The sequence below is a fragment of the Cervus elaphus genome, chromosome 9 (assembly GCF_910594005.1).
Source record: "Cervus elaphus chromosome 9, mCerEla1.1, whole genome shotgun sequence".
Taxonomy (NCBI): Eukaryota; Metazoa; Chordata; class Mammalia; order Artiodactyla; family Cervidae; genus Cervus; species Cervus elaphus.
Window position 1 is genome coordinate 81,533,577 of NC_057823.1, and position 23,395 is coordinate 81,556,971.

The 23,395-nt window shown below is 38.1% G+C and overlaps 1 protein-coding gene and 1 long non-coding RNA gene across 3 annotated transcripts in view; one reads left to right on the forward strand and one right to left on the reverse strand.

Moving 5' to 3' along the window:
- The first annotated feature begins 751 nt into the window (after window positions 1-751).
- Window positions 752-13,218, forward strand: LOC122700562. 2 transcript variants are annotated; one of them, XR_006342804.1, is made up of 4 exons: window positions 752-4,846; window positions 6,754-7,000; window positions 7,199-7,408; window positions 10,062-13,218. It is a non-coding gene; the product is annotated as an uncharacterized LOC122700562 (long non-coding RNA). The 2 variants fall into 2 exon arrangements; XR_006342805.1 differs by having other exon boundaries at window positions 752-3,152.
- ACOT12 (acyl-CoA thioesterase 12) overlaps window positions 2,620-23,395 on the reverse strand; it is a 38,205-nt gene continuing 17,429 nt past the window's right edge. Inside the window, exons 6-15 of the mRNA XM_043913522.1 lie at window positions 18,271-18,427; window positions 16,613-16,732; window positions 15,607-15,757; window positions 15,042-15,097; window positions 14,699-14,762; window positions 13,959-14,042; window positions 6,305-6,438; window positions 4,462-4,590; window positions 3,036-3,162; window positions 2,620-2,769 (exon numbers count right to left, since the gene is read on the reverse strand). Of these exons, the coding sequence (XP_043769457.1) occupies window positions 2,620-2,769; window positions 3,036-3,162; window positions 4,462-4,590; window positions 6,305-6,438; window positions 13,959-14,042; window positions 14,699-14,762; window positions 15,042-15,097; window positions 15,607-15,757; window positions 16,613-16,732; window positions 18,271-18,427 (1,172 nt within the window). The remainder of the gene's footprint in view (window positions 2,770-3,035; window positions 3,163-4,461; window positions 4,591-6,304; window positions 6,439-13,958; window positions 14,043-14,698; window positions 14,763-15,041; window positions 15,098-15,606; window positions 15,758-16,612; window positions 16,733-18,270; window positions 18,428-23,395) is intronic.

Below are 23,395 nucleotides of genomic sequence, written 5' to 3' on the forward strand. Positions count from 1 at the left end.
CCTACTCTGACCACCCTATTTTTTTTTTTTCTTAATGTTTTCTTTATTATTCCTAAACAATCTATCAGGCCATCAATAACCAAAGCCCAAATCCTGGATGTATATATTTCTGTATTCATTATATAGAATATTTACTATCTTTCAATGTGAAACACCCACCCCATACACACCTCCCTGTTGTTTAAAAGTCATGTCCCGTGGCCAGAAAAATATTATTAAATTTTACATCTTTAACTTGCAGTGGTCCTATGGAGTAGATGGGAAGCTTCGGACCTTTGACCCCCTAGTCCACATTCCTGCATTCCCAGCTATGAGGGCAACTCCTGGAAACCCCCACCAGGCCCCTCCAGCCCTGGCCTAGCTGGAGTGGGGGTGGCAGAGGTAAGGAGGGTGGGGGAGGCTCTGCAGCCCCACTCGCCAAGGACACACTCAGTGGGGCAGGGGGACCCCTGCCTCTGCACTGAGCCACAAGCGCTGGCCTCTCAGCCCCAGGGAAGGGAGGCCAGCAGCTGTAGAAGCATTTTCCTACTGCTGCTGGCAAGTGACCACCCTGTTTAAAATATGAACAGCCACCTCCAACACCTCCCCACATGCACATCGTTTACCCTGCTTTATTTTTCCATTTAACAGTTATCTCCTGAAAAGTAAAGTGAGAGTGTTAGTTGCTCAGTCGTGTCTGACTCTTTGTGACGCCATGGACCACCAGGCTCCATTGTCCATGGAATTCTCCAGGCAAGAATACTGGAGTGGGTTGCCATTCCCTTCTCCAGGGCTTCTTCACAACCTAGGGATCAAACCCAGGTTTCCTGCATTACAGGAAGATTCTTTACCATCCGAGCCACCAAATATCCTATATTATTTATTTACTTTATCGTAATGTGGTCAGTACCCTTCTGTTTCTTGGTGAACCCACAGTGCCTAAAAGTGTCTCATACAGAGTAGGTTCTTAATATTTATTGAATGAGTGAAAGAGCGAGCAAACAAATTTCCATTAAAAAAGGAAATATAAACCTGAGGGCTGTTGTTGAATTTTACAAGAGGAATGCCTTAGTCAGTTGTGTCATGGTTTCAGGCAATAGATTTTAAACTTTTTGAGATCCCCTAGGTAGAACCTGAATGCATTGCTGTCTTTTCCAGTGTCATTTCCTTTTAAAGAATCTTTAGTCCAGTAGTCTGAAAGTGAGCAGTTCGGATTAGGCCATGATGACCTGATAATGTCATGTGACTAATAATATTAAAATGAGGCTAGTGTAGCTGATGTTTAAGTTTTATTTAAAAATTTAATTAATTTAAATGGTCTCATGTGGTTAGTGGACATATTGGACAGCACTGGTATGGACTATGCCTGTGTTATAAGTTTAGAGTGGGCAACATCTTTGTGTCTAAAAATCCAGCCACAGTTACTCTATTCTTTCATTCAGAAAAAAGTTTCAAAAAAAAAAATACAAATTCAGAGATGTACGAAAGACAAAAGTTAAAAGCATTTCAGTTGTAGAAGAGGGCTGAAATTTTAGCATACAAAACTTTAGTGTACTGTAACTGTCTTTACTGCTCATTTTTTAGCCTTTTTTAAAATCTAAAAATATTCTAAAAAATCTGCTTTTGGAATGTAATGTATAAGCATTTAAATCTGCCTGTCCATTCTTCTTATTGTATTTAAATGTTAATTCATAAGATTGGGACATAGTCCAAAATTCATAAAAATGATAACCTGTTGGCACAGATTAATAAAAATAATTACAACCAGGTCTGGACAGAGGTAAAGATTTGACAAACTAAAGCAAGATGTATCTAATCTCTTAAGTGCTCTAAACTCTAATGGAGAAGTCCTTCAAATTTTAGAAGTTGTCCCGTAGAGGATGTTAACTTGATGTATGCTGGTTTGTCTTATGAGTCAAGACAAATCACAGAGTAAAATAATAAATGTAAAGTCTGGGGAATAAAGTTCTAATGTAGTGATTATGAAAGAAGACCTCAGTTCATTCTTTCTCTACAATATCACATTTTGCAGGTACTTTGTGAGTGTATATAGCAATAGATACTAAATGGGTCAGCTACCTTGATATATGTTAAATGACACCAGCAAAGTAGTTCCTATTACTAAAATTGATTGGATTCCATTATGTTTTAATGTCTTCCTAATTTAAAGCTCTAAAACATGTAATACATCTTGTCAGGTGCTCCTGTCACACTGATACCTGCTATACATGGAACAACCCCATACTATTAATCACCTAGCCAACGTATTATTTCTGATTTTATAAAATTTTATAAAATTTCAAACAGAATGTTTCACCTCTCTAGCCTAAAAATGTTTTGATTATTTTAACCAAAGTTTCACCATTTTATAGAACATACAATATTGATTATGAGAAATTTTTCACTGCCTGTGCCCCTGGAAGGTAGCAGAGCCACAGATGATCTAAAACAGAGTCTTAAAGCTCTTTTAATATTAACCCAAATCACTGATATTTGACTTGGGATGCATTTTATTTTTTAACCTCTTCGCAACTGCATTTTTCTTAGACTGATATGAGATTGTTTGTGGCTGAGAAGCTTGTCAAGTGTCAGGACTAAGAGAGTTTGGAATTGCAAGTGGGAAATAAAATGACAGATAATTTAAAGTATGCTTATCAACCCATCATCATTAGCGCTCTCTATGAACTGTATACAGGAGGCTGCTGTCTCTTCAATGGATTTTGACCAGCCACCAAGGTTTCCAGCAAAGTAAGGAAGGATGCTAGCAGAAATCTGGTTAAAGTAAGATACCTGTTTCAAGAAAACAAAGTGAAACAAAACAGTATTTTAATTTCTTATTCATTGGAGCTTTTTCAAGCAAGGATCTCAATATTGTTGGTGTAGGGGAGGCTATGACCCCAACCCCTTGGAAATGGATCTGAAAGGATGACCTGAAGATTCCCTGGTGGGTGCGGGTGGACGCACATTACAGAATTACAGTTAATTTAGTAAATCCAGGTAAATGGTTTCTCTGTATCTGTAGGAGAAAATTAATGTGCATGTTTCATCGAACTTACGGTACATGAACTGCTATCAGAAGCATGGATGAGAAATCCGGCACATGTGATTTCACTTCTGACATACTGTGGAGAAGGTGGGACTGACGGCAGAATCACCGACCTCACTGCCACCACGTAAGTGTGACTGAAAGATAAAAGGACAGTTTCTAAGTTCTTGAGAGAAATGAACAGTGAATGAAATAGTAAATGGTGAAGAAAAGTAAATTCCTATAGTTAATGCAACTCGTTTATATAGTAGAAGTAAAACTATGAAGACCCAGATATTTTACATGAGTGATATGCATAAAAAACATTCTCTATGGCTACATTCAAGTATAGGAAATAGTAATAAGGGCCATAGATATTTTCTGCCTAAAACTTATGTATGCTTTGCATAACTGCAGAGCTGTAGTCAGACTCCAAACTTGTGTGTGTGTATGCTCTAATGGGTTGTTATTTCCGTCTCTTCCACTTTTTTAATGGAAAAAATAATACCATTGTATTAAAGAACCTTCAAACAATCGGAACCCTGTACATTAGAAAACAGAAGTCATCCTTCAGTCTACCGTAACCACAGTATATTCCTATCCTAGAGATGATCACCAATAAAATTAACATTTTATTGTGACCCTCCAGATCTTTTTATAAATAACATTTATGTAAGCAAATGGACATATTCAGATTTTTACATAAATATAACCATTTTATAAGTATTGGTCTATAATTTGATTTTTCATGTAGTGATAAATCTTTAGAGGTGTTTCCTGTATCAATACCTCTATAACTACTTCATCCTTTTTAATGCTGGTATAGTATTCTGGTATAGTATGGTTCTACTATAATTTATAAGATAGAGCTTCAGTTTATTTCTAAAATTTTTGCCATAGTAGGTGATAATACACTGAACATCTGTGTGCATTAATCCCATCTGGGAGGGATTTTTCTATAGGCCATTTTTGACATCAAAAATATTGCTGACCAGTCTTGGGACCCTTCCCTTTAGAACCTTTTCTCTGAGAAGTCCAGTGCCCACGGAGAAGCCTTGAACAGACACACCGACTGAAAGCTAGCCATTTTGGGTACAAAGCACAGTAAAGCCTTTGTAAATTCTGAACCAAAACCAACTCCTAGTGTTTTATTTGGCTCTCATGGCATTTTTACCAGTAATAGAAGGCTTCAAAGATTGGCTAAATATCAGTTTTACATGTGCATAGAATAAAAGGAAAGTGAACTGCTTTAGGAGTCTTGCATGATGCTTTGCACATGGCTGGCTTGTAATAGTTTTTTTTAATGATAAGTAAAGCCTCATCTAGAAAAAAATAATATGAACATCATTCAAGACCAGAAATGCTTACTCCATTGACTTTCTTATTTTCATATCAACTTTTTCTTTCTACTTTATACTATAAGACCTTGCTATAACACTTGAGTTACACATACTCACCCATCTTCGAGTGGCCTTCTTCGTGAAACAAGTACTACCAAGTCTTTGGGTTTGTCATTATTCACCACAGAACAAGTGATATAATATATCTGATCATCTTCACTTATGCAGTCTATGACTTCACAGGATCTATGTAAACAGAACAGTGACAGAAAGTCTACACTTTTCTACCTGGTAGAATAAGGCATGCCTTTCTTTTGTTTGTTTGCATAACTTCATTATTGGTGTCCATATGCACCCTTTTGTTCACATAACCAACTCCCCAAAGCCAGTATCATTTCTTAAAGTCTATCTTTAGAGTTGTTTGGCCAGGAGGAATAATTCTGCCTGTGATGAAGAGAACGCTGGCCATCTAAGGTCACTGCCTTCAACATTGCAGAGAAAGGTACTTTTCTTTTTTCCACAAAATTATTTTTCTCTAGGATCAAGTAATATTTTAAAGACTAGCAAACTTTATGGACAATCCTTTGTGGACTCTGAGGTAAAGGAATATGGTATATTGGGAAAGAGCACTAAGCTTGGAGCCAAACAACTTGCCTTTGAGTCCCAGAGTAGCTATGTTTTATTAGGCAAGTCACTTTTTTTTCATCCATAAAATGTAGATTATAATAACCTATGGTGTATTATATAGGTAATATGTAGACAATAATACCTAAGGGCTTAGGATCAAATGAAAATACCTGGCATAGTACCTGAATCAGATAGATGTAGAAAAAAAGTTAATGGAATTAGAATTCATTCATTCATTCCTCTATTCACTCACCTGGAATGTCCGGTGATGTAGAAAATAGTGGAGAGAAACATTTGAAAAGAGCAGCAAAGGTTAGGCATTATTCTTGCTAAAAGCTTTGTACTTATATCTGCAAATACTGATGCAAGAAAATTGTGAAGTGTTTCCTCTTCTCATGAAGTGTTTACTAATGATAACATTAACCAAGATGCATCCTTCTGGCATCTATGTAAATATAACACATAAGCCTAGAGTTGTTTCACTTTAGAGGTATTAAATTGTCTATTACAGGCTATTAATCATAGTGAGATTTGGACATTTAAGAGATGAAATTCTACCTCATCCAAATTAGGAAGTAAATGGCATTAATAATGCTGAATATAATAGGAAGCCCATCTTACCAGTTGTTTCCTTAAAGCAAGGTGTCCCTGAGGCCTGAGCCCTGCAACCCAGGAGCTGGAACTCCTTGGAGAAGGGAGTGTCACCCTGACAGTACAGTTGAGCAGGTGCACAGACGTGCATTCCAGGAAAGGAGGGGAGTGGAGAAGGGTGGACTAGGGGTGTGGGAGACAGGAAGTAACAGAAGAGATGTAGGCTGACAGACAGGGAGGGCAGGAAGCAGGCTGCTCACAGCTGCTTCTCCCAGCGTCTCACCAGGGAGTGCTCTTTCACCGAAGAAGGGCTACCAAGTAAAGCTCAAGAGTGCGAAGTACAATTTGATAATCACTTCCTCAGGAGTAATGAGACTATGTCTTAAAGTCAGAGCTTGATGGACCTGGGTTCCAAATGAGGTCCCATTGCTTTACTGCCTATGTAGTCTTGGTGAGTCTTGGGACATCTCTCTTGTTAAATGGGAATAATATCAACCTTGAAGAGTTACTGGTAGGATTACAATAGATGTGGGTAAAGCATGTCGAGTCCATATAGATGAAAACTAGATGATTAGAATAGTTTTTGTGCCTCTCCAACAGCTCCTGATACTGTGCTGTAGCAAATACTCTTCAACTACAGCAATGGGTCATACATTGGGCCGTGGAGATAGACTTCAGTGTAGAGGTCATTTTTTACATGATGTCAAGGTTGAATAAGAAAGTATTTTAAATTTATTCTTACGTGTAGTGGGGGTCCCACAAAGGTCGCTTGGTAAAGTTGGACAAGAGATGATAAGCCAAGTGTGCCGGTCTTTTCACATGCTTTTCAACCCAAACAGATAAAATATCATTTTCTTCCAGAGTATATATTTTTATCTAAAATAAAATAACCAAAAAAAAAAAATAAATTACAAAAGAAAAATTGATGTTTTTACATTAAGACCACAGCAGGATTGCATAAGCTAAGGCATCTTGACACCTGGATAATTATGAAGCCAATAATGGTAACTTCACTTTCAATGGTTGGATGTCTAGATCTCAGACCAGGATGCTATACTCCTGTGTCATCTAAACTATGCTACTTGAGGGTAGGTTATTTAATTATTATGCAGTAGTTTTTCTCATGAAAAATAAAGAGCTTTATCTCTTTTCCTCTTTATCTCTTTGTGATATTTCCTTGCCTCTATTCAGGAACAACAAAAAATATCACCAGACTGCTAGGCAAGTCAGCACTTCCTTTTCCCATAAGACCTTGGAGCCACGGCTGCAGCCCAACATCCCCAGGATGTCAGGAGTGCCTTCATTTGGGCTGAGGGGATCCAGGAAGTAAGCCAACCCTTCTGGATCCAACTCAACCTCTCAACAGGACTGCTGAACCATATTGTTCCTTCAGCACAAAGCATTCTTTTTTTTTTTAGTGAATCACAAGGGTCACAAGGTTCATGAGTGTCTAGTGCTTACTATTCCTTAGAGAAGAGAAAGCTTGTCTTGGAGATCCATTAGACTTACACTTAAATATTAATGTACCCCTTGTTACTCTGAACTTTGCTTCTACTGTGTTTTCATCAATAATCAGAGATATATGTTCAGCTAAGAGCACATTTCTATCCTGCCCATTTACTCCCATCTCTTTCAGGGTGCTTTGAAGATCGTGTTGAAATTTGCCATCTTATAATCATTCCCATGGAAATAAGCAATGAGAAGACAGACAAACATAGGGTTGAGACTTCACTGCAGGCATCAAGCAGATGGAAGAATCAGACTGTGAGGGAGAAAACCTTTAAACATAAATATCTTTAAGCAGAGAATGAAGAAATGAGAAACTGACTAAAAGCAGCTTAGAAAGGTAGGAAGTAGCTTTTTGCTTATGCCATTTTACCTCACCAGTTGACCTCTGCACCAAGCCTGTCTTTAAAATTGAGCCTGCAAAGGAAGGCATGATGTAGGCTGTGGGCACTTATCAAACAGAAAGAAAACCATGAATGTAGCTCTAAGTCAAAGGCTGAGACCCAGCCCAGCCTAGACCTACCTGCTTTTGCCCCCTGTCCTGCAGAAGTAGCAGGGGGTTCATTGATCCTGGTGTCTCTGTGGCTGTTAGCCAGCGTGCTGGGGCTCTGCAGTCTCAGAGGAGTAAGAGCAAGTGGCCAGAGGGAATTCCACCACCTAGTCAGATTCTGGCCTTGGGGCAACCATGGTTAACCTTGGTGAAACCAGGGTTGGGTGGGATATTACAGTGGGCTGAGTACTTTTTAAGGGTTCAATTGTGCCCCACCCTCCATTCATATGTTAAAGTCTTAACCCCCAGTAGCCCAGAATGTGACCTTATTTGGAAATAGGGTCATTGCAGGTGTAATAAGTTAAATGAGGTTCTACTGCAGTAGTATGGGCCCCGAGTTCAATATGACTGGTGCCCTTATATAAAGGGGCAGTGTGGGCACGTATATGTACACACACACTGGGAGAATCCCATATGAAGATGAAGGCAGAGGTCAAGTGATGCATCGACTATCCAAGGAATGCTAAAGATTGCAGCAGAGCGCTGGAAGCTAGGGGAGAGAACTGCAATAGATCTCGCTCACTCCCCACAGAAGGAACCAGCATGACCAACTCCTTGATTGCAGACTTCTAGCTCCCATAATCATGAGACGCCCATTCTGGTACTGTTTTGGCAGCCTGAGGAAACTATCACAGCACTTCTCCAGGAAGCTGCTCCCCAGGTTGCAGACACATGCTGCTGCTTCCTGTCCTGGAGACATAACAAACTTGACATTAAGTACCATCATTAAATTCTGCCCTTACAGAGCTCACTAGACTTAGCCAGTGTCAACTACAGTATTGGATGAATGGATGGCATTTTGATCCTTTCCCCAAAGGTAAAAGTAGCAGAAAGTCCTTAACATTCTGCTGTCAGAGACAATGACATTGATGCAGACAAGGAAAGGCAGTGGTTGGTGTTGGTTCTCTTTAAACTCTACTATTTTAGGAAAGCCAACTTTCGCTTAGTGAAAAAATTCTCCAAGACCAACTCTCCAAGAAAATGAGTTCCCTTTCATGCTTAGAAGAATACAGGTTACATTCCATTTATCATCTCAAATGTTTTATCATTTGAGGATGAATTTCAATTCTATGAAATTTTGTTCTATGAAGTGAAGCTTAAAATAGGTTCAAAATCTGCTGGAGCTTGGTAACATTTTATTAATGATATATTTTTTCATTCTAATAAGATTCTGTTTAATGAGTTTAGATCTTATACAAATAGCACAAGCAGAAATAGCTCAGTTTTAGAGTTTTATACTATCTGTTGACAGATACGTTATTGAGACTGTATTGTGGGAAGGAGGACAAAACTAGTTTTCACAGAGGTATGGAGAGAGGGTAGAGTCATTGGAGGTTGATTACCCATTGACTAAGGGGAGGGGACGTGGTCAGGTGCAGCTCTGGAGCCAGTCACTCCCCAGCTTCAATGAGAATAGATCTCCTCTGGTCTGTTTCCTGTGGGTTTTGTCCTGTGTCAAGAGTTCTTGCCATTCTGGCTTTCTGTCCTCTCTCAGCTACTGCCTAAATAAAAAGCTACTCTTATCAGGCCAATCTCTCACCCATGCTAATTTCCACCAAGATGTGGCTCAAGCTACTCACTGCCTAAAAAGCCTCTTTTACCCCTCCAGGACTTTATCCTTACACTGTCGTCAAGGAGGAAAGAATCGACTCCTCTCCAAAGTTGTCTTTAAACAGCTATCTTCCCTGACTTTGAATTGCCTAATAGCTGACCTTTGTAGTTTAAATACTAAATCTCACTCTTGAGTATGTGTATGTGTGATGCTTTCAAGATAGTCTAAGTACTTTTAAGATATTTTCAAGATAGACTATTAATATAAACTCCTTTAAGATGAGGGCTCATCTTTTGCTCCTTGTATTAGTGCTGTTATTAATTCCAACACTATACCTTGAAAATGAAATATGGATTAAAACAGTAAGTACTGCCCAATTGTCATTATGAATACCAGAGATTTTAAACTTTTGCCATCTATCAAAATTTATATCAAAATAAGTATAGCTTTTTAAAACCCAAAATAAGTATAATTCTTAATGGTTGTGAAAATTTTTTCAGCTAAAAGGTGACAGAAAAAAATAAACGAGCTGTATTTTGAAATTAAAAACATGATGGATAAAGATAGTTAAAAGCATAAAAGCTTTAAAAAGTGGGAGAGAAGAGGATAACCCAAAAAAGAGAAAAATTAGATTTTTATCATAAATATAATCTGAAAAAAAGGAGTGCTTCAAACTCAACAGAGATAACATAAGAATGTTTCTTTAGTTAAACAATGTTTTCTAGTAAGTAACAGTACAGAAAGTTAAGAATTAATTACTGGTGGCTCTCCTTAGACACTTGCAAATGCACATTTATTTGTTTAGGTTGTTGGTTTTTGGTCCAAACTCCAAAAGAATTGAAATTTTAATTTATATGTCTTCACTAAGTATGTGTTCATCCTTCATTCCAGACATGAGTATGACTTTTACTGTGCTGCTCAGTGAGTGCTCAGATGCCAGCAATGATGCAAGAAACAGATTTCATGTTAATAAAAGAAAACAAGGTCTTGAGGCACCTTTTATAAAGGATAATTGTAAGCAAGAACTTTGTTATGTTAAACCTGTGTGCATCACTGAATCAAGCATAGATGGAAACCTAACTGGATCCAAAGAAAATAAAGAAGACCCTGAAAGGATTCAGAAGTGAGCACTAAGACACAGTAAAAGCGAACAACCAAAGCCAAAACGTGTAGAGGAGGTCAAAGTCAGAGTGAAAACAATTTAGTATCTGAATTTGCTTTTATTTCAGGGTGAGTGACCATATAATTTACTCAAACTGGAACACTTGGGCATGGTTAATAATTATGATGGGACAACCAGGACTGTCCCAGGAAAACCACAACATGTGGTAATCCTGTTTTAGAGGCTACTGTTTCAGTGATGATGAAAAACAGTATGCCCTGAAATGTGAGCATAGACAAAGTGTCGGCATTATTGAGCATCTTCTGAATGCCAGCTAGTGCTATGTTCTGCAACTATAGTGATGGACAAAATGGTCCTCAAAGAGCTTATACTATGTTTAGTGTGGGCATCAGCTTCAAAGGATCACCTGATATACCTCTGAAAGTAGATGAAATTCAAATGATACACATTTATTTAAATTTGATGACATGCAAAAGCATTGTAAAAGGTGCTGAGATACAAAAAAGTCAAGATAAGGCTGCTTTCTTAAGATGTTTATAATCTAGTTAAGGGAAAAGACCATTCGTAAAATTACTGTGCAAGACAAATATCAACTCAGTGTGGCTGTGGAGTGTCATGAGATAATGCATAATTAATTGACAAGTTAATTATAAATAAGTAATTCTTAAAGGAGTTCCTAAAGCAGTAATTTCCTTCAGTAGGAGATGATTGGCTTTATGGAGAAGCATTTGTCCCAGGTCTTGAAGACCAGGTAGGTCTGGGGTAGATAGAGAAGAGGAGAAAGAGATGGAATATGAGAACTAAGCTCAGAGGTAGGAATGTGTAGGGTGATTTGAAGGCCCTTAGATCAGCCCAGGTAGGGGAATAGAGACAGGGCTGGAAAGATACTTGACTCTTAAAAAAATTTTCCCCAAAGACTTTTTTACCTTTTTAAAAATTGAAATATAGTTCATTTATAATATTCTGTTAGTTTTGGGTATATAACATACTGATTTAATATTTTTATAGATTATACTCCTATATATATGACTATATATGAATGTAAGTGTATATTGATACACTACATACCCAGTAGTAGAATTGCTGAATCATATGGTTGTTCTGCAGTATTTTCAGTTTTCTGAGGAATTTCTATACTGTTTTCCATAGTGGTTGTACCAGTCTACATTTCCACAAATGTGTAATAGGGTTCCCTTTTCTCTGCATCTTCACCAATATTTATTTGTGGTCTTTTTGATGATAGGTGTAAAGTGATAACTCATTGTGGTTTTGATTTATATGTCTCTGATGATTCAGATTGTTGAGCCTCTTTTTATGTGCCTGTTAGCCATCTGTATGTCTTTGGAAAAATATCTATTCAGGTCTTAGCCAATTTTTTAATTGGGTTGTTTGGTTTTCTTATATTGAGTTATATGAGCTGTTTATATATTTTGGAGGTTAACCCCATATAGGTTATATCATTTGCAAATATTTTCCTCCATTCAGCAGGTTGTTTTTTCATTTTGCTGATGATTTCTCTTGCTGTGCAAAAATTTTTAAGCTTAATTAGGTCCTCTTTTTTTTGTTGTTGTTTCTGTTTCCTTTGCTTAGAAGATAGATGCAAAAAATATTGATATGATTTATGTTAAAGAGTATTTCATTTTAATGTATTTTCTGCTAGGAGTTTTATGGTTTCCACTCTTAGCTCTTTAATCTGTTTTGAGTTTACTTTTACATATGGTTTGAGATGTTTTAATTTCATCCTTTTACTACAGTTGCACAGTTTTCCCAGTGCCACTTATTGAAGAGACTTCTGCAATTGTATCTTCTTGCCCTCTTGTCATAAATGTATTGACCATGAATGCATGGGTTTATCTGGGGGCTCACTATTTTGTCCCGTTGTTATATGTGTCTGTTTTGGTGCAGTACCTTACTGTTTTGATTACTGCAGCTTTGCAATGTATTCTAAAAGCAGGGTGTATGATACCTCCAACTTTGTTCTTTTTTTTCTCAGGATTGATTTGGCTATTTGGAGTCTTTTGTGGTTCCATACAAATTTTAGTATTATTTGTTCTAGTTCTTTGAAAAATGTCATGGGTATATGGGTAGAGTTTGTATTAAATCTGCAGATTATTTTGATAGTATGGTCATTTTAGCAATATTAATTCTTCCAATCCATGAACACTGTATTTTTCCATTTCTTTATATTTTTATTTCTTTATATCAATTTTTTCAGTGTTTTATAGTTTTCAGAGACTATGTTTCTCACCTGTTTAATTAAGTTTACTTCTAGGTATTTTTTTTTTCTTTGTTATGTGACTTTAATGGGTTGTTTTCTTGATTTTTCATTCTGATAGTTCATTGTTTGTGTACAGCAATAAAACAGATTTCTGTATATTAGTCTTGTATCCTGCAACTTTTCCTGAATTCATTTATTAATTCCAATAGTTTGTTTTATTGGGTTTTCTTAATATAGTATCATGTTGTCTGAAACAAGAGATAGTTTTACTTCTTCCCTTCCAATTTGAATGTCTTTTATTTCTTTTTCTTGTCTGATTGCTGTGGCTAGAATTACCAATAATATGTTACATAAAGGGTGTCTTATTCCTGATTTTAGAGGGAAAGCTTTTACCTTTTTATTATTGAGTATGATATTAGCTTTAATTTTATCATATATGATCTTTATTATATTGAAATATGTTTCTTTCATACCAGTTTGGATGAGAGTTATTATCATGAATGGATGTTGAGTTTTGTCAGATGCTTTTTATGCATTTATTGAGATGATCATATGATTTTTATCCTTCCTATTGTTAATGTGGTATATCACACTGACTCATTTGTAAATATTAACCCATTTTTGTATCCCTGGAATAAATCCCATTTAATCCTGGTGTATGATCCCCTTTTTTTATATTTTTGGATTCAGCTTGCTAATATTTTGTTGAGGATTTTTGCATTTATATTAATCAGAAATACTGGCCTGTAATTTTCTCTTTTTTTGTAGTGTCTTGGTCTGATTTTGGTGTCAGGGTAACAATAGCCTTATAGAATGAATTTGGGAGTATTCCCTTCAATTTATTTTGAGAATGCTAGGTATTATCTCTGTTTTGTATGTTTGAGAGAATTCCCTGTGACACATTCCAGTCCTGAACTTTATTTGCCTTAGTTGAGAACTGCAGTGGAGCAGAGCCCTGGGAAGTTTCAGTCTGCATCCTTTGCCTTATTCCCAGGAAAAAGGAAGCATTGTTTCCTTTAAGAGTAGAGTCGAGGTTACTTATACAGCCCTTCTGTTTGTCCCACTGGTTTTAAAACCAGCTAAGGGTACTCCTTTTCCCGGGGTCAGACCTCAGGGCTGGGGTGTCCTCTTCTAGGGATGCAGGTCCTGACCTGATGGTGTTTTTTCTCTTCCTCCCTGACTGTGTGGGTCTTTCTTTATAGCCATAGTTGTTGTATAAGAGTCTTCCTGCCACTCTCCAGCTTGTTTTCAGTGTTGTGAATTGCTCCACACATAGATGTAGTTTTGATGTGTTCATAGGGTGACTTGGTATCCTTGTACTCTGCCATCTTGATCTCCATTTTTTACCTTCTTGAAAGCAGCATTAGAAGTAGCAGAACAACCTCTACCATGACAACTTTCATTCATGATGGGCAGTGAGTTGTGTGTATACCTGAATGCCTCCTACCTCTTCCACAGCGCTGGTAACTTCCCATCCACTTTTGGCTGCCAGGCGTTTGAGAGCCTCCACATTGCCATTACTCAAGGATACCTAAAGTGTAAATAATTGAAAAGCTGTGAGTTCTGTGCACAGATATGTGATCAAATATTTTCTGTTAGAAAATGGATACTGTTAGAGCCAAAGTGATGATGTTGAAGTTAGAACTAAGTTATAGGAACATAATTTCTGTCTCAGACTCTTAATTCAGAATTCAGATAGGTCATGTGAATCCTATATGCTTAGGAAATTAGTATCATTTTAATTGGTATCCTAAGTAAAGACAAGAATACCCTTCAGTGTGACTAGTAATCAATGTGTAATAAGTAAATTTGGATTTCCCTTTACATTTCATGGTCAAAACGTTAAAATGACTAATACATTTTTGTTGAGAAGGCATGTCATTCAGCACAGACCATGATAAGACACTAGATGTCAATGTCCTATGTTACTTGAATGCATTTGATACAGATCAACCAGAGTCTGTAACTCAGTAACTATGTAGATAATTCAAACAAGGCAGTGAAGCAGCTGGCTGATGACTAGTTACTCATAGATTGGTTTTGTTTCATTTTGAGATGACAAGTTGCTATAATTCACCTCTACATCTAGCCTGTGTAGGCACAACATGAGTCAGTTAAGTGAGGCGGTTCCTGTTTTTGTAATGAAGCGATTTTTACATGAAAAACTTCAGATCATAAAATTGTCACCTGGTTGCCAATATCCCAGTGTATGCAAAGTGGAACTTCTTCTTTGTGGGAAATGACATATTTTCTGGAAAAAAATGAAAATTTTAAATAATAGTTTTCTTCCCTGTATCTAGCACATAGCAATAACTGGGACACTTTCTTGAAGTGAAATCAGCAGTTACAAAACATGGCCTTTACTGGTAGAACAATCAAGAAGAACAATTTTCATCACAGTAGCATCCACAGTCAAAAAACATCAAACCTTCTCTTTTTATATTATGTGGGAATAGAGAGCCAGAGAGGGCTCTTTGCTATGTAATTTGTCAGATGAGAGTCCATAAAATCTTACATCCGAGTCCCTTACCTGCCTAGGCGAATTCTCTTGCGTGCGAGAGCTCCACGATACCGTCGAAAATCATCCTTAAATAAATTAAAAAAAAAAAGTAAAGTCAATACATTCTTAATATTTCTGTGCTACAATCCTTAAGTCTCTCTCTCCTAAGTCAGTTGAAAAGCCTAACTGGGACAAGGAGTCTCTACATGAACTATCTTCAGGTCAGAGTTAGCAGTAAGGCAGTTTATTCCATAAGATTTAATCCCGATGAATGTAGAGCAGCATAGAGAACTGGATATAAAGCTGGAAAAGAGTCAGAAATGAGACATGGAAGACATATGTTTCCAACAGCAGCATGTGGCTGAATAGATGTGAGGTCTTCAGGGCCTTCACCGTTTAAATAAAAGACCAGAGTGATTTGGAAAAAGAGAAAAAGGATCATTTTACTTTGTGAGGCAAAAAAGAAAGAAAAGCAAAGGGGAATGGACGTGGAGGTTGTTGCCAGTGCAGGAAAAGATTCTGGGTGCAGCTCTGTACCACAGCTTCCCCCAGAATAAGTGGTCTGATTACTGAACTGCACGTGCTAATAACTGACCTTTGACATGGGTTTGATTTTGGGAAATGTGATCAGTTCTTCCTTATCATCGACAGCATTATAAATGAGAAAAGCACTGTTGATGTGACGGCCCCGGCTCTCAGACCACTCCTGGCAGTCAAAGGCCTCCACACGCACTCCAACTTCAACACTGCAGAAGGGCAAGAAGGGTAGTGGGCAGAGAGCCTGAGCATGCTAGGCCTCCCCCGCCCACCACCCCACCAGCTCCTCCAGGCAAGGAAGAGAAGGAGGACCCTGTGTTGTTGTTTCTTTGTTGTCTGCTAATCTATGCAGCGGTTAACATCCATTTCATCAAGTCGATTGATCTTATGTACAAGCTCCTGGGTGCATGTCTGCTTTACTTTCCCACTTTCAAGTAGTAAAAAAGGCCAGTGGAACCTTATATACATTCATGAATAAATTTTGGTAATGGAGGGGTGGGGTGTTAAATTATGCCAAAGTCATGTTTTTTCTCCTAAAATGATAGTTCTATAATTTAAAAGCATCAAACACTGAAGTTGGATAGGAAATACAGATGTTCTTTTTTACATTTAAAAAGAAAAAAATACCAAGGTAGATCTTTTCTTTGTGCGTCAAGAATAATAAAAATAACTGAGAAGTGTTTTGGACTTCATGGTAATAAATGACAGGTCCATTATGAATTGGTTGACCATATGGGACCCTTTTGAGAGTGAAAGGAAAATTAATGATTATGATACGCACAAACCAAGACCATCCTGGATCAAGTGGGAAATATAGTCAACCTTATTATGAGACAAAAACCAACTTATCATAACTTAGTGTAAGGAGGCCTCAGGGGAACAGAGGATTAATATGTATGTCTATAGATTTTGAACATGAAATTTCAAAAAAAAATTAGAAGGAATGTGGTTATTTTAAAGTATTCCCTATACTCACCTCCAGGTTGAGATAAAACAAAGAGCATTGCTTATGTGCAAGTTTGAATTCGTTTTTTCGCAATCTAAGAGCACCAGACATGCTTTACCAGGTCTGAAATGTGTTGTTGACGATGGCGTTGAAGACAAGACGGTCTCCAACTGTAGATGGTCCCCGGAACTTAAACATGTCCACAGACTTCAGAACAGGATGCGCTCGACACAGGCGGCTGGTGAAACAAAGGGAAGGAGAGAGAGAGAAGAAAGTGATCATTCTCCAAAATGTTTTCAGGAGGTATTGCTTTGCTTAATGGATGCAATAGACCTGTGTTCGGGGTGATTTCTAATGAACATCTCTTTTAGCTCAAGAGGGTAAAAAATAACTGGATTGTGTGTGTCAAGAGTGGTCCTGTAACATTATCTGCAAATATTTTAGGGAATAGAGTGTCCCAGTCTGTGGGTGGCTTTCCCAAGATGCTGGTGCTTCTGTTCTTGTGATGACAGTCCTGTTCTTGTTTTGTGCCCTATGGAAGTATCTCCAAAAAACAAACAACTGTCTTTTGTTCTGATTTCAGAGTTTTATTCCTCCTGACAGCTCAGGACTACAGTCACAGAAAGCCGTGACTCCCAGGTTGGCATAGGAAACAGTGAAGAGAAATTTCAGCTGATACCATTCTCATGAGTTCCTTGGCTACACTGTTAACCTAAATTCATCCACATGTCAAAGACCAATTCTTCTTCCCCACAAAAAAAGTTACCTGCATTGCTGTACAAAGCCTGAAAGGCTGCAAGGTACACATTTTACAGGTTTTTGGTATGTGAAGTTTTGAAAATCTATAAAGAAAATTTGATCTCAGAAAGTTACTATAATTGTCTACATTTTAGATTCCCACTGTGGTCATTCAGTTACTCTAAAGAATTCTGCCAATGATAAGTGAACAGATTCTGCCATAGTTAATTACATTGTAAGCCTTTATAGTAGGATAGGCTTAAATGCTTTATTGTCATTAAGAATGACAATGTCGTTTAAAAACAAGCTCTTATATTTGTGCACAATTTTAGGATAACCACAGGTTTCTAATTATAGTCATAACTATAGACATATTAATAAATAAAATTCTCTTAATTTAGGGAAAATAAAACCTTAACAATTTTCAGTGGTTACAAAAATTGTCAGAAGGGCAGATCCTGTTCAAATGCATTGTCAGAGACTACAGTGTTCTTTAAAGCTGCCCAATTACCTACATGGCTCCATTAAGAATGAAATTACCCTTTTTGAAACTGAGCAGCATTTAAAAGTACTTTTCCAAGTTCTTCCCTCTTTCTCATTATATTTTTCAGTTAATCCTTTGGCCATAATGATTCTAACCAGCACCTTCAGAGGTCAGACCTAATTGTGAACCACTTTTTAAAAAGTTTGTATCTTGACTGTTTTTAAGTGTAATGGCTGTCTTCTATTTCTGTTTTCCATCTACTTTGTCATAACTAACTTTACAAGAGTTGCAAGATCAACAGTCATAATTCAGAATAACTGTAAGAACTGTCATTTCCTTTTTTATTTTTGAACAAAGAATTTAAACTTTAACCCTCAGGAAAGGACAGAATAATTCTCAGGTAAACAGGAAAATGACTGATCATTTTCTCAGTTTGATAAAAGGCAACATTATTCTCTGCTTGTTCCCTTGACTCACCCAGTAGCCAGCCTCAGAACCTTCTGCCCTTTCCTGACTAGTCTCAAGATCAAAAACCAAGGGTTAAAACCAAGAACCTTGCAGAAATAGTAGCCACCGCCTCCATCCAAGCCATAATCTGGCCACCAAATGTATTTCCATGATGGTTTGCATGGGGTGGGAGGACAAGTTCAATGCTCTGAACAGAAGTGCCCCTTGTGGAAACAGTTCCTTCCTCATCATCACAAATGGGATCTGAAAGGTAGACATAAACAAAAATGGTAGAGTTAAATGCAGAACCTGAGGCTATAACCTTTCCTTCAACTCATGAGATTTTTAGAAAAATTAAATTATTTTTAATTTTCTAAAAATTAAATATTATTAATTAAATAATAATACTTAATTAAAATTAAATATTATTACCCAAGACTTAAGTTATGACCAACCTAGATAGCATATTAAAAAGCAGAGACATTACTTTGCCAACTAAGGTCCGTCTAGTCAAGGCTATGGTTTTTCCAGTGGTCATGTATGGATGTGACAGTTGGACTGTGAAGACAGCTGAGTGCCGAAAAATTGATGCTTTTGAACTGTGGTGTTGGAGAAGACTCTTGAGAGTCCCTTGGACTGCAAGGAGATCTAACCAGTCCATCCTAAAGGAGATCAGTCCTGGGTGTTCATTGGAAGGACTGATGCTGAAGCTGAAACTCCAATACTTTGGCCACCTGATGTGAAGAGTTGACTCATTGGAAAAGACCCTGATGCTGGGAGGGATTGGGGGCAGGAGGAGAAGGGGACGACAGAGGATGAGATGGCTGGATGGCATCACCGACTCTATGGGCATGGGTTTGAGTAAACTCCGGGAGTTGGTGATGGACAGGGAGGCCTGGCGTGCTGTGATTCATGGGGTCACAAAGAGTTGGACACGACTGAGCCACTGAACTGAACTGAACTGAAGACTTAAAACTCCCAAGGAAATGAATAGGTTTTATTTAACAGTGAACTGGGTAAGACAACAGATCAGAAAGGGCATTTTAGAGATTGTATTCCAACCTATTTTATAAGTCAACCAGAATTTTGATCAAAAGAGTAAGTAGGTTTAAATTTGAGTTGCTTCAGGTGGAGAAAGGGCAGATTAGAGCAGGTTAGGGCAGAAAGAAATTTGGGGATTGACGGATATGTTATTGTCTTGGTTGTGGTGATGGTTTCATGGGAGTGTGCATGTCTCAAGACCTATCAAGTATAACTTTAAATATGGCCCATTTATGGTAAAAGTTAATGAAAAGAAAGGGATTTGAGCTTTAGGGGCCATGGACACTGAGAATCTGGAACTGTTTGCTGCACTATAAACTTCCGAATGGGAATATGGCCTCCCGTGGTGACTGCTGTGTAATGAAAGCAGTCACAAAAAGAAAAGACACAATACGTTGTTCTTCTTAGTGTCTTTCTGCTTCTTTTGAATCATATCTGCTTCATTTACTGACAAATTGGTTTTTCCTCTCAACAATGGAGAAATCATTTACTTTGGCTGCAAAGCAGTAAAATGTATTCAGTTATACTTCCTGCATCATCAAGTGAATCACCAGCTAGGCTTAAATCTCACGTGCTGTTGTTGAGGAGGTGGGGGAGGAATTACAAATCAGGGGTGCCATGCTGGTTGAGCTCTCGGAGGCAGAGCTGAGCTGGCAGCGCGAGAGCACAAATATGCCCAGCTGTTGCCGGTAACTGGGGATGGAGCCCTCCTTGGCACACTTACAGATAAGTCAGCAGAAGAGTGTGGTTACAGAGATTCCATTTCCTAGTGTAAATTTTATATTTTTAATTAACTGTCTTTTTCTTTCACTTTTTTCCCCTGCATTTCACTGATCATTTCAGTCCCCTCCTTAAAAACATGCAGTGACTTCCCCTTGGCCTATTGGGAAAGCCTGAATCATTCTTATGACCCCCCAAGCCCTTCCTTTCTTATCTGGCCCATGCCTACCTCTCCAGCCCCAGCTAGTCTGAATGCCAGTAGCACCCCTTCTTCCCCCATCACATCTCTTAATCTCTCTCTCCCTCCATTCCAGCCACTCCAGCATTTTTCAGCTCCTATAACTAAAATGCCATCTTCAGCATCAGGGCATTAGTACATGGTCTCTCTCTGTCAGTAGCAGTTCCGCTGGCCACCACCACCATCTTCCATTTACCTCCTGTTCTGTTTTGGCCCATCTCAGTTACCATTTCCTCAGGAAGGCCTTCTTTGACCTCCACAACTGAGCTCCTACTTGTACCTTTCTTTCACAGTCACAATTTTATGTTTGTTTGTGTGATCTTTGATTATCTGACACCCTAGATCCTGAGCTCCTTTGGGTAAGGATTGATTTTTTAAAATCCTAATGGAATTCCAGAATGTAGGTGCTCAGTTAGTATTTACTGAATGAATGAATGGATGGATGGATGAATAAACTTACCTTTGCTGATTTAAGACTTCCCTGGTAGCTCAGAGAGGAAATTAAAAAGCCTCTTGATGAAAGTGAAAGAGGAGAGTGAAAAAGTTGGCTTAAAGCTCAACATTCAGAAAACTAAGATCATGGCATCTGGTCCCATCACCTCATGGGAAATAGATGGGGAGACAGTGGAAACAGTGTCAGACTTTATTTTTTGGGGCTCCAAAATCACAGCAGATGGTGACTGCCGCCATGAAATTAAAAGACGCTTACTCCTTGGAAGGAAAGTTATGATCAACCTAGATAGCATATTAAAAAGCAGAGACATTACTTTGCCAACTAAGGTCTGTCTGGTCAAGGCTATGGTTTTTCCAGTGGTCATGTATGGGTGTGAGAGTTGGACTGTGAAGAGAGTTGAGTGCCAAAAAACTGATGCTTTTGAACTGTGGTGTTGGAGAAGACTCTTGAGAGTCCCTTGGACTGCAGGGAGATCCAACCATCCATCCTGAAGGAGATCAGTCCTGGGTGTTCATTGGAAGGACTGATGCTGAAGCTGAAAGTCCAATACTTTGGCCACCTGATGCGAAGAGTTGACTCATTGGAAAAGACCCTGATGCTGGGAGGGATTGGGGGCAGGAGGAGAAGGGGACGACAGAGGATGAGATGGCTGGATGGCATCACCGACTCTATGGGCATGGGTTTGAGTAAACTCCGGGAGTTGGTGATGGACAGGGAGGCCTGGCGTGCTGTGATTCATGGGGTCGCAAAGAGTTGGACACGACTCAGCGACTGAACTGAACTGAACTTGCTGATTTATTCCAAATTCACAGTCCTTACTATCAACAGGATATTTTTAGGCAACAAAATGATTGTACTGATTCATACTTCTGTTTTTACAATAGTTTCCCCAGCTCTTCATTTTCACTTAATTAGTATTGTGGACCCTTCTGTTTTTCCAGTTTTGTGGGTGTGATATAGTGTCTCGTGGTGGTTATAGTTTGCATTTCCCTGATTAATAATGAGGTCCAAAATCTTTTCATATGCATATTAAACTTTTCTGTTACCTCTTAATAAAATATCTGTGTTGTTTGCTTCAAATGTTACTTCTCTCCCATTCTTTTTCTCCTCTCTTCGTGGAACTTTGATTAGATGCTTCTTAGACTTCTTACTCCATTCTCTCTGTCTCCTAATCTCTCTTGTATAGTTTCCATTTCCTTGTCTATCCATCTGCATTCTAGGTAACTCCCTCAGATTTACTTTCCAGTTTACTATCTCAGATGCTGTTTCATTATTAAGTTTTAAATTTTAATTATTATCTATTCTTTTTCCTTCTTCATCTAATGTTCTAGATCATTTTCTTGTTCCTACATAATAGTTTTGATGCTGTTTTATTTCTTAAAATATTTACCTTCTTATTTCAGATTCTTTATGTGTTAAATTCTATTTCTTTAGTCTTCCTTGCAGGCTTCATTCTGTTGTCCGGCGCTTTTCTGAATTCAGGTGACTTACTTTTGTCTTATGATTCTTGTCTAAGAGCTCACATTCCTTGGATCTCTATCTGTGGGGGTTCTTGAGGACTGGGCTTAAAGTCATGTCTGCACAGAGGATTTGCATTTGTGGCTGCAGATCACCCGTGGGTACTTAACACAGTATGAATTCACACTAGGTTTTACTTGGTCTGTTTCAAACCAAACAAATTATGTGAATTCTGACACCAAACATGCTTGAGAATGCAGTTGTGATCGAATCCTCAAAAAGAAACAAGTGTTTTTCCATTCCACATAGGGCTAAGTGGAAAGCATGCTGACCAGAGCTCTCGGAGGCATGGTTTTTCCAGTTGACCCCCCGAGGGTATCATTTTGGAGGTGTTTCAGCTCCAGGTCTGGTTCCCTGATCCAGCTTCCTGCTTGACTGTGCTTCCTGAGCTCGGGTAGGCCCCTTAAAACACAGCTCAGGGTCTACCACCTACAGGGTGCTCCTTAGCAAATGCCAGCTCTTGTGTCTCCTTACACTGCTGTATTTGTGTTTCTGATCATTTGTGGACTTGAAGCCTCTTTCTTAGTTTTCTGCCTGCTGAGACGTGTTTGTAAATATTTTGTCGAGAAATTTTAGATTTTTTTCAGACTGTGAGTCCACCATATTGCTGTAATCAGAATTGGATTGCTTCCTAAAGTAATCCTTAAAAAGCATATGAAATCTTAAATTCTTAAATCCTTCCAACTTCTATCTTTTTTAAGTACTGATTTTGCTAGATAATTTTTTATAAACATCCAAAACTAGTACTGATTGAGATTTTTTTAAGGTTAATTTCTCATACTCAAATGGTACTTTTTTGGTTCAAAATAAATTAATATAAATTATCTGTATAATATACAGCTAAATTTTAAAAAAAGGTGTGTAATTGTTTGAATATTGTGTTACCAAGGTAAAATTAAAAAAATAAGAAAAGACCTTATACTGTGAGAGACTTTGTAAAGACTCAGATATAAGGCAACTCCTTTTCTGATGGATAACTAAAGAAAAATTTACTTGATTCCTGTAAAGACATACATGGCATACACTGGGGTACATAGAGCTGTGTACTAGGGCAGGTTGCTTGTGTATAAGGATCATCTAGGAAATGTATACAGGAATGTATTCAGTATAGGGGACCTTGGTGCAGAAGTATGCCTATTTGGAGGTAATTGCCAATCATTGGGGAAATGGGACGCTCCCCGGTTTAGACTAGAGACCAGTCTAGGCTCAGAGCTTTGGTTGTGCACCCATGTTAAGGACAGTAAACAAACCTCATCCTTTC